At 44.0% G+C, this 11,492-nt stretch overlaps 1 protein-coding gene across 2 annotated transcripts; it reads left to right on the plus strand.

The window, feature by feature from the left end:
- Positions 1 to 3,557: 3,557 nt before the first annotated feature.
- LOC308471908 (olfactory receptor 10X1-like) lies at positions 3,558 to 11,447 on the plus strand. 2 transcript variants are annotated; one of them, XM_080996214.1, is made up of 2 exons: positions 3,558 to 3,600; positions 10,134 to 11,447. In XM_080996214.1, exon 2 carries the CDS (start codon positions 10,150 to 10,152, stop codon positions 11,089 to 11,091), a length of 942 nt encoding a protein of 313 aa, XP_080852340.1. In that variant the 5' UTR covers positions 3,558 to 3,600; positions 10,134 to 10,149; the 3' UTR covers positions 11,092 to 11,447. The 2 variants fall into 2 exon arrangements, with proteins under 2 accessions (XP_080852340.1, XP_080852339.1); XM_080996213.1 differs by lacking the exon at positions 3,558 to 3,600 and adding an exon at positions 3,776 to 4,146.
- The last annotated feature ends 45 nt before the right edge of the window (positions 11,448 to 11,492 follow it).

Here is an 11,492-nt window from a genome sequence, read left to right on the forward strand (position 1 = left end):
ATGGCTGTGGAGTTTCTGTGATTGATCTGTGGCTACATTCACAACAGGGCTAATGTTCTGAAAGCCAATCCTTGACTTGTTAACCATGTAACCATTGGACAGAGCAATCATCCACATGGTTCTCTCCCAAATCATGGGGAAAAGTTCATAAATTCAGTTAGGGAAGTTTGAGTGCATAATAATGCTATTAACTGAGTGCCAAATCAACATCTGCTGATGACCTAGGAAGTTAAGTTTCTGGAGACATTTCTAATGGGTCGTCTTCTCCTTTGGTGATCACTCATAGCTGAATAAGATGTCTTCCATGAACATGGTCTTAACAGTGAGTCCATAAGTGACTTCGGAGGCCAATTCTGCATCCACAGTGGGGACATAGGTTTCCAGGCGGGAGTTGATCACGGTGAGGGTTTCCCAAACATGCCTTCCTCTTAGCTTGTTTCTCCCTTTCATCCAGAGATTGTGCTTCTTCAGAGTCCATGACACCTTTGGTAAAGGTTGTTCCTACTTGGCGCACTCGCAGGCCAGTGTTTCCCAGTTATCAGTGCTTATACACCTTTTTCTTTTTCTTTTTTTGCCTTGAGAGTGTCTTTAAACCTCTTTTATCGTCCACCGGTATTTCGCTTTCCATTCTTAAGTTGGGAATAGAGTAGGCATCCAAACAACATGACCCGTCCAACAAAGTTGATGTTGAAGAATCATTGCTTTGACACTGGTGATCTTTGCTTCTTCCAGTACACTGGCATTAGTTCACCTGTCTTCCCAAGTAATGTGTAAAATGTTTTGGAGACACCCTTGATGGAATCATTTACAATTTGAAGATGATGTTTATAAGTGGTCCATGTTTCACAAGCGTACAGTAAAGTTGGTAGTATCATAGCTTTGTAAACAAGCAATTTGGTTTCCCTGTGAATGTCATGGTCCGCAAACACTATGCACTTCAATTGGGAGAAAGCTGTGCTCGCAGAGCTCAGGCGATGCTGGATTTCAGCATCAGTGTCAGCCCTTGTGGAAAGATAACTGCCCAGGATGGAAAAGTGATTGACATTTTCCAACATTACACCATTAAGTTGGATTTGTGGTGCTGCAGAGGGGTTGTTTTGTGCTTGTTGGTGCAGCACTTTGGTTTTTTGGATATAGAGCAATAGGCCAAGCATTCCATAAGATTCTGTGAATATATTTAGGATACCGTATTTTTTGCACCATAACACTCACTTTTTTCCTCCTAGAAAGTAAGGGGAAATGTCTGTGCATGTTATGGAGGGAATGCCTACGGGTGGCGGGGGGGATCTGCTGCAGTCGTGAGCAGAGGATCCATGGTTCCCCTTCCTTCCCTCCTCCGTGACTCGCTTTGAAACAGCAAAGTGGGAGAAGAGCCGCTGAGTGGGGAGGAGAGAGGGACAGAGAGCCTGCTTCTTTAAAGGAGCAAAGCGGGAGAGGAGAGGAGCCGCTTACACGAGTGTAAGCAGCTCCTGTCCGGTTGGTTCCTTTAAAGCAAGCAGGCTCTCTGTCCCTCTCTCCTCCCCACTCAGCTCGCTACATAGCAGCAAAGTTTTTCAGCTCGCTAAGCCGGGGATGAGCGGGGAGGAGGGAGAAAAGCAGAGCCTGCTTGCTTTAAAGGAGCAAAGTGGGAGAGGAGAGGAGCCTTCTCCCCTTATACCCCTCTTCTGCATTATTAGCAGCATCCTTCTCCACCCACCCCACGCGTGCTCCTTCTCCCCTTAAACCCCTCTTCTGCATTATTAGCAGCATCCTTCTCCACACACCCCACGCATGCTCCTTGTCCCTTGAGTGCTTTTCCTTCCCTCCCCACTTAAAACGTGGTTACAAAGATTGGATTTTTGCATTGGGCTACTCCAAACTCACTGTCAGATCACATGTCTGTGGCCACAGCATGAACCACAAAAATCATACATCCACTGTTTCGTTTAGAATATTTTTTTTCTTGTTTTCCTCCTCTAAAAACTACATGCGTGTTATGGTCGGGTGTGTGTTATAGAGCGAAAAATACAGTTTGGAGGTCATCCTCTGAGTGTGCACACACTACTTTGTCATCAGCATACTGAAGCTCCATGACAGAAGGTATGGTAACCTTACTCTTTGCTTTCAGCCTACTCAGATTAAAGAGCTTTCCATCTGTTCAATATATGATTTCTACTCTGGTGGGGAGTTTCCCTTCAACAATGTTGATTAAGATAATAGAGTTGGGGTGATAACACATCCCTGTTTAATGCCTGATCCCACTGTTAATGGTTCACTTTGAGACCCATTGTTATCTAATGGGTAATTCCCCTGCCATTTAAAGGTGCTCATTCCATCCAGTAATTATTATCGGATATACTATGTTTGCTAATTGAGTGCTTGTGGTACTCACCTGAGTATCTGGTGCTCACCCTTTGGTGCAGCTGTTGCATGATGCAAGGTTCTGACTGAGGATCAGCTTCTGGGTAAGAACTCTTGAGTGCTTCCTATTCTCTTCCACCACTTTCAGTAACTACTAGACAAATCTCCTGTGAGTACCTGAGGCATGAGGCAGTTCATGGAAGTTAGAGAAGGTGTGAAACCTAGAATAGTTCTTCATTATCCCTACAAAAGTAACCTAATCCTAGGCCTGAAAGTGGCCACCAGTACATCCTATGGCACTCACAAAAGGTTTCATTAAATATCCACTCAAATCTACAATGCCTTAGAGACTATTTGGTCTTCTTGCTCGGTTACTGTTTTCAGCCTCTTGTACGATATGCATGCCCTCTTAAATGTTTCCATGTTTCATTGGATGCCATGATGGGCACTTACCGTCCTAACTATTGTGAAAAGAAAAGAGGTTCACGGGCTTTCTATGGGAGCAAGTGCAGCAGTGGCTGATGAAGGTGTCTTTCTCCCCCACCGGTAAGGTGGTTGATGTATGCCTGCACCATTTTGCAGCCCTGTCTCTTTCTGCTCTTCTGGATGGGGCAGCCAATTTGTGTGATGCCACTCCGCATGGGAGCCATTTTGTGTGTAGCACCCACTGCATTTCCATTTGCCCCCAAAAGTCGCTGACATCTGGTTTATCATTGTGTTGGCCTCCTAATTCACAGGACCATCAAAAGCATGGGGTGTGCAGGAAAGGGCTTGGAAAGGCCACATACATTGATCAGAATTGTGTGGTTTTTGAAACTCAAAAACATTGGCCCTTTGAGTTTCTGAAACTTGAATTTAATTTTGTTTTTCTGGAGTAAATAACAAATGATGAAATGTCTGATAAGCTTTCCTTTCGTAAACAGCTCCTGAGCCAAATTAGTGTAATTTCCCTACAGGCCTCGCTCCCTGAGTGTCTCTGGGATCTTGACGCTGAATCCCCACAACCTATGAACAAGGTTAAACTCCCTCTCTTTCTTTCTCTCTCTCTTTTTGGAATGGCATGTTAAACATTTTGCATGGTTAGAGGATGACATGCTCTCCACCCATTCCTTTGCAACAGGACCACAGATTTCAGTGGCAAGACGTTTTGGTCCTTACTTGAGTTTACTCTCTCTCTCTCTTTTTTTTTTTGTTTTGTTTGGCCAGTTGTAGTTTCCTCCTTCTCTTTTTCTTTTTGCAGCTCCAGATCAGAAACGGAAGGTAAGCCGCCTGTTATTGGGATCATTCTGACAATCAGAAAGTGTGCTTTGTTTGAGAACTCATTTAAGCCATTGGCTTAGTTTTCAAACAATGTTTCAGGGAACTCCAACATTCTTTAGGGTTCTTCAATGAGATCAACAGAGATGGCAACCAAGCATCCTTGAACATTTCACTTGTTTCCATCACTACTGATCTTCTCTCACATTCTGGAGTGCCAAAGCATTATTGCATGACCTCTAATGGTGCTGAATTACCTGGGAAACTAGCTGTTGACCAGCTCAGGTATATGGCAATGTCCTTAAAAATATATATCATTTTTTGCCTTCTTGATCCACACAGCGGTGTGCAGTTGGAAAGTATATAAATTTCAACCACTGCAGTTAGTGGAAGTGATCTGGGAATGGAGAAGAATGCCTCAGGCGATGAACTTAATAGAGATATGGTGCAGGAGAGGAAAGGGGCAGTGTCACTCTCCCCAACACACCTTAGACTACTGCAGTAAGATCTCACCACCGCTCACTTCTGCCCACTTTGAGTGATATTCAAGTAAGTATTACTCAGAGTAGACCCACTGAAATTAATAAACATAACCTAAGTTAGGTGCTCTGAATAAAACTTAGTTAAATACCATCCTTTATATAGTAAAAGTGTGGACCCGTAAATTGTCAGGACTGGTCGTTGTCCTCTTCAGATCACCACACAAACGCTTCTTGTTCTTTTATAAAACTTTTTATTGCGTATTAACAAAACATTCTTATAAACGGTTCTTAACTATTATTCCTCAGAGTCACTTATTTCAGATACCTTCTGAGCTCTGCTTCTCCGTGACCAGCCACCCTCAAAATGGCGAAGGCGCCTTTCCCTTTGTTTTCCCGCTCTTTTTTCTAACCTCCTGGCTAGAGCTGGCCGGTATCTCCCCTCCTCCAAATCTGAGCTAGAACTTAACCCTTGCCTTTCCTGTGAACAGCCGGTCCCTCCCTGTTGTTCCTCTTGCTCCCTTCTATTAGATTCACTGCTCTCCCTCCCCCCTTGGGGAATGCTTTCTCCCTCTGAGAAACTGGAAACTTCTAACTCTTCCCTGACATCACCCCCTCCCCTAAGCCCCCCTTCCTCCTCTGTTTCTGAAGGACCGAACCCTATGAACTCTTCTTCCTCGCTATCTGTCTCTTCAAAAATTTCTTGAAGATGCCAGTTATGGGGTTTTGGCTTGTGGGGATATTTTCTATGAAATTCTCTCTGCAATTCTGGAACGTTAATTTTTTCTGCTGGTTCCCATGAGTTCTCAGACTCATCTAACCCTTTCCATGCAACCAAATACTGTAATTTCCTCCTACTTATTCTCAAGTCTAATATCTCTTCCACTTCGGTCTCCTCTTCCCCCATCATGGTGGGAAAAGGAGGTGGTTCCCTTGAACTTTGATACTTATGCGCTGGTACAAACACTGACAATAAAGATCTATGAAATACAGGGTGTATTCTCATATTTTCAGGTAAATGAAGTTTGAAAGCAACTGGGTTAATTTGAGCCTTTACTTGGAAAGGTCCCAATCTCCTTGGTTCTAGCTTTTTACACCTCCCTCGTATTGGTAGTCCCTTGGTAGACAGCCATACCCAGCTCCCTACTTGGATTTCTTCCCCAACTCGCCGGTGCCTGTCTGCAGCTCTCTTGTAAGCCTCTTTAGCTTCTTCCAAATCCTCTTTCAATATCTCATGAATGCACCTCAACTCCTCTATCATTTGTTCTGCTGCTGGTACTGCTAACTGCTCCTCTTGACCTGGGAACACCCTTGGGTGCAAGCCATAGTTTGCCACAAATGGGGCTCTGCCCGTAGATACATGCATTGCATTATTATACGCAAACTCTGCTAGACTCAACTTCTCTAACCACCCGCTCTGCTGATAACCAGCATAACACCTCAGATATTGTTGTAGTGTTGCATTTGTTCTTTCAGCTTCCCCATTGGTTTGCGGGTGTCTCGCCGACGTGAGGCTTAGCTCCACATCTAGTAACTGCAGTAACCTCCTCCAAAATTGTGATGTAAATTGGGTCCCTCTATCTGAAATGATTTGTGATGGCATACCATGCAACCTAAAAATATTATCTAAAAACATCTTTGCAGTTTCCTGCGCGGTCGGAATTTTGGCACATGCTATGAAATGTGCCATCTTGGTTAGCATGTCAACCACCACAAAGATCACTGTTTGCCTATGTGATGACGGTAGATCCGTTATAAAATCCATAGACACCACATCCCAAGGCCTTCCCGGCGTGGGCATAGGTTGCAACAACCCTGCGGGAGCTGCTCTGGGTGCCTTGGCTCATTGACATACTTCACAACCTCTTACATATTGTGTTACTTCCTCCCTCAACTTTGGCCACCAGAACTGCCGTGTGATCTGATACAGGGTCTTTTCTCTACCAAAATGTCCTGCAGTCGGGTTATCATGATGTTGCCTCAACACTTTACCTCTTAATTCACCTGCAGGTACATACAGCACCCCTCTCCTGTACAACAATCCATCTTTTTCTTTGAAACCTTCCTCTTCCCCTCTACCTTTTCTCAGTTCCTCCATTTTCTTTTGTGCAAACTCATCTGTTACTGTCAATCGCTGGAATTCCCTGCCGTCCACTACTACGGCTGCACACCCCCACTGATCCGATCTCAGCATTTCTCGCAACTTGGGAGGTGCTTCCCCTTCCATATACTCAGGTTTGCGCGATAGCACGTCTGCACGACCGTTTTGATGCCCAGGTATGTATTCAATCCTAAAATTAAACCCAGCAAAAAACTCTGCCCACCTAATTTGCCTTTGGTTTAGCTGTCTAGCAGTTCTCCAATACTCTAAATTCTTATGATCTGTTTGTACCACCACCTGATGTGACGCCCCTTCCAAAAAATGTTTCCACACTTTAAAGGCAGCATGCTCAGCTAAAAGTTCCTTATCAAATATGGTGTAGCTTTGTTCTGATTGATTTAATTTTCTAGAGTAGAATGCACAGGGTCTCCAGTTCCCTTCCTTGTCCTGTTGCAGCAGAATGGCCCCAATAGCCCTATCAGAGGCGTCAGTTTCTACCTTTATACGCTTACTTGGATCTAGGTGCATAAGATATTTTTCTGAAGCAAACACCACCTTTAATTTATCAAAGGCCTTCTGTGCTTCCTCAGACCATCTGAATGGCCCCTTGCCTCTTAGACAATCAGTCAGTGGCGTTGTGATTTTGGAGTAATTACCTATGAATTTACGATAGAAATTAGCAAATCCTAAAAACCTCTGTAGATCTTTCTTGGTTTTAGGTGCCTCCCATTCCACCACTGCCTGAACTTTACTGGGGTCCATGTGCACCCCTTTGTGGGAAATGCAATATCCCAGGAACTCCACCTTTTGTGTGTGGAACTTACACTTCTCTAACTTCACATATAACCTGTTGGTCCTCAATCTCTCTAACACCTGTGTGACATGTTTTACATGTTCCTCCATACTTTCACTATATATTAAGAGGTCATTCTAAATAAGAGACACAGAACTGATCCAGTATACCTGCTAAGACGTGATTGATGAAGGTTTGAAATACCCCTGAGCCATTTTGCAAGCCAAAAGGCATTACCAAGAATTCAAATGCACCATACTTAGTACAAAAACTGGTTTTCCACTCATCCCCTTCTCTGACCCTTATCAGATTATATGCTCCTCGTAGCTCAAGCTTCGTAAAGACTTTGGCTGACCTTACTCTCTCTAAGAGGTCATCTATACGTGGCAGTGGGCACACGCGAGGCTTCATTTGTCTGTTAAGGATTCTGAAGTCACATACTAATCTTGGTGCCCCTTCCTCCCCTTTCTTTTTGACAAAAAAGACGGGAGCACCCCCAGAGGCCGTGGACTCTCTCATAAAACCTCTCTGCAAATTCTTTTGCAGGAACTCCCTCAATGCTGCAGATTCTACTTCCGACATGGCATATATCTTGCTTGGTGGCAACTGTGCCCCAGGGACTAGATCTATCTTGCAATCATAGGGCCTATGTGGTGGAAGTTTATCCGCTTCTTTTTCACAAAAAACATCCTGATAAGCCATATATTGTGATGGAATCTCACTTTCATTCCCTATCAACTTCCCTTCTACCTCTGTTCCCATTACTTCCACCGAGATTTTTCCCTTTTACCCCAACCAATGTGTCATACAATATATCGAACCAAAAACCAAAGACCTTTGATGCCAGGCAATCACCAGATTATGACGATTGAGCCAACTCATGCCCAGCACCATCGGGTGCCCAGCTAGTTTGGTCACATGAAATGCCCTGGTCTCTGAGTGATGACCCATATCCATTCTCATTGGTGGAGTCTCGTAAGTCACTTCTCCTGAAAGTAGCGGTCTGCCGTCGATTGTTTTCACTCGCAGTGGGAAACTCAAAGGTAACAAAGCGATTTTGTGTTCCTGTACCAATTTCTGATCTATGAAATCTGCTGACGCTCCTGAGTCTAACAACGCCTCTACCTGGACGCTGTGTCCATTGGGTAGTTGTAGTTGCACCTTCACCGTTATTCCTGGAATAGGTGGTTCCGCGTGAGAGCCTTCTATTGCTTCTCCACCCGGCTGCAAGCTCCCATTTCCAGCCGGGGACATTCATTTCCCTGATGCAGTTCCTTTGGGCAATTGTCTTCTCTCATGTCTGCTCCAGATAAAGACTCCCATCCTTTACGATTGTGACATTGTCGTGCTAGATGCCCTGGTTTTCCACAGACAAAGCAACGCCTTGCGTCTCTTCCTTTCCCTGCATTTCCTCTTACCATGGAAGAGGTAGTAACTGGGAGGGGTCTGGTTGCTCCTAATTCCATGGGCTCTGGCCGCTCTCGTCCTGGCACGTTGCCCGCTCTGCTCCCTGTACTTTCGATAATATTCTTTTCCCGCCACCATGGTCGCCATTGTTCCTTCTTTTCACTAGCCCTCCGTTCCACGCGTAGGCTCAATTGCAGGCACGTTCGGACCAGAGAGTCCAAGGAACTAGGTTCTGGCATTTGGGCCAATTGGTCTAAAATCTCATTATTCAGTCCTTCCCTAAAAAGGGCTGCACCTGTTGGGGAATTCAGATCCCATTTTAATTTCTGCACCAGCAAACTAAAGTTGGACCAATAAACTCCCACAGTGTCTTTTCCTTGTCTCATTCTCAACAGCTGCCTAGCTATGGTTATTTCATGTGCAGGGTCTAAGAAAATCGTGTCTAGATACTGCAGAAAATTTTGTAAATTTCCTAGGGCGGCATCCCTCTGAGATATTAGGGGTATAACACAGTCCTTAGCCCTCCCTTCCAAGAAATTAATCACATAAGCAACCTTCTCTTGCTCAGATTGAAATTCTTTATCCTTTATCTCAATTATGTAAGAAATTTCTGTCTTGAAAGCCATGTATTCAGAGCTTTCTCCCTTGAAGCTACGTGGACATACAGTAAATGTTTTACTCACTCTATCTCCACACATCGCTTGCAGCATGGTTCTATGTTCTCCCAGTGCTGCCGATAGTTTATCGATTTGACTTTTCAACTGTAAGTTCTGTTGCCATAAGTCCTGTAACGTTAGCTGGAGTGCTGGGGTTTCTCCTTGCCCAACTGGCGCCACAGCGCCATCCATTTTGGTTTCTCCTTCTTTACTTATAGTGAAGAGGCACAGAGCAGAAGGTATTCTGTCAGGACTGGTCGTTGTCCTCTTCAGATCACCACACAAACGCTTCTTGTTCTTTTATAAAACTTTTTATTGCGTATTAACAAAACATTCTTATAAACGGTTCTTAACTATTATTCCTCAGAGTCACTTATTTCAGATACCTCCTGAGCTCTGCTTCTCCGTGACCAGCCACCCTCAAAATGGCGAAGGCGCCTTTCCCTTTGTTTTCCCGCTCTTTTTTCTAACCTCCTGGCTAGAGCTGGCCGGTATCTCCCCTCCTCCAAATCTGAGCTAGAACTTAACCCTTGCCTTTCCTGTGAACAGCCGGTCCCTCCCTGTTGTTCCTCTTGCTCCCTTCTATTAGATTCTCTGCTCTCCCTCCCCCCTTGGGGAATGCTTTCTCCCTCTGAGAAACTGGAAACTTCTAACTCTTCTCTGACATAAATGATAGGCGCTCCTTGAATCAAAAATGCAGTCGACCACTTAGCCACTAAACTAATTGCTTCAGAATAAAATCCAAAGCGCAATTGCAGCTAGTTTTTCCATGTATTTTTTACGGAGAGCCAGTTTTGTGCAAATAGGAAGAGAAAACTAAAAATGCTTTGATCCTGGCAAAGAAATTAAGCCTTCAGAAAAAAAGCATCATTTAAATCCTTGGAGTCAGACAAGATGCTAGGTAGATCTGTCTTTGAGTCCTTTTCTTTGAGCCAGTCGGTTGCTTTATTATTATTATTATTATTGTTATTGTTATTGTTATTGTTATTGTTATTGTTATTGTTATTATAATTTAATTTAACAATGTGAAAGATCCATGCTGCTCATTGTCCATAAGACTGAGCCTTGTGTTTGGTAACTGTGATCTTCTTCTTTCCAAGGTGCTGGTACAACACAATGAAGAAGAATCACACACAAGTGACAGAATTTATCCTGCTTGGGTTCTCTGTACCTCCAGAGGTACAGATTGCGTTTTTCATCCTGTTCCTGCTCATGTACCTCCTAACCCTGATAGGAAATCTGCTGATAATGTCTGTTGTTTATTCTGATCGGAGCCTCCATGTTCCCATGTACATCTTCCTCTTTGCTTTGTCTTGCTCTGAAACCTGTTACAGTTTAGTCATTGTCCCCAAAATGCTGGTTGATTTGCTAGCAAAAGTCAGAACAATCTCTTTTGCAGGGTGTGCTGCACAAATGTTTCTTTTCCTTGGACTGGGTGCAACAAACTGTCTCTTTCTTACATGTATGGGCTATGATCGGTACCTAGCAATATGCCACCCATTGCGCTATCCTGTCCTTATGAATATGCGGGTAATTCTTTGGTTCATAGTCATTTCCTGGATTGCGGGATTCCTCATATCTCTAAGTGAGGCTGCTCAGATCCTTAGGTTGCCCTTTTGTGGCCCCAATGCCATCCGGCACTTCTTTTGTCACATGAGGGCAGTGGTTAGGTTAGCCTGCACTGTCGACAATACGACTGAAGTGGCAATCTCTACAATCACCATGCTGGGTTTGGCTGGCAGCCTTCTGTTCATCATGTTGACCTACATCTTAATTCTCTCCACCATCCTGCGCATCCCCTCCACGGAGGGCCGCCAGAAAGCTTTCTCCACCTGTGCCGCCCACCTCATTGTGGTAAGTGTGCACTATACATTTGCCTCCATCATTTATTTCAAATCGAGCACAGCTGACACATTAGAGGATGACACGCTGATGTCCATACCTTACACCATAATTACTCCATTTCTCAGTCCCATTATCTTTACTTTGAGAAACAAGGAGATCAAGGTTGCAGTAAGGAAGGTAATCACCAAAAAGGTACTTTCTCAAAAGTTATGAATACAATAAATGCAAACAAATTCCATTTAAACCAAATTGTATTTGTGGTTGTTTCAGTGTATCGCTAGGTTGTGTAGCAAATGTCTTCATGTCAGAGGATAGCCCAAAGGGTATGAGTCCTGGGTCTTTCATATTTGACCCTGGGTGCCCTGCCTAATCCTCTTCTTGGCTTATAGAGTGACTGGTGGCCTTGCAAATTGAAGTACTCACACTCACACATCATCTTAAATTTCCCAGAGGAATCTATCCACATAAATCATCATATGCAAATTTTATAAAAGTTTCTATGATGGCCATGTGGTCTGAGTCTGTCCATTGTTCTCTATCGCAGACACTTTGTTCTTAAGTTATAAATTGTCATATAAGAAGAAAACAAAAGCAATGTATTCTCAAAAGAGCTG

Source organism: Podarcis pityusensis (assembly GCF_964106645.2).
Source record: "Podarcis pityusensis genome assembly, chromosome: 2".
Lineage (NCBI taxonomy): Eukaryota > Metazoa > Chordata > Lepidosauria > Squamata > Lacertidae > Podarcis > Podarcis pityusensis.

Coding starts and splice junctions, on each gene's coding strand:
- LOC308471908 (XM_080996214.1), top strand. CDS start 10,150: ATGAAGAAGAATCACACACAAGTGACAGAATTTATCCTGCTTGGGTTC.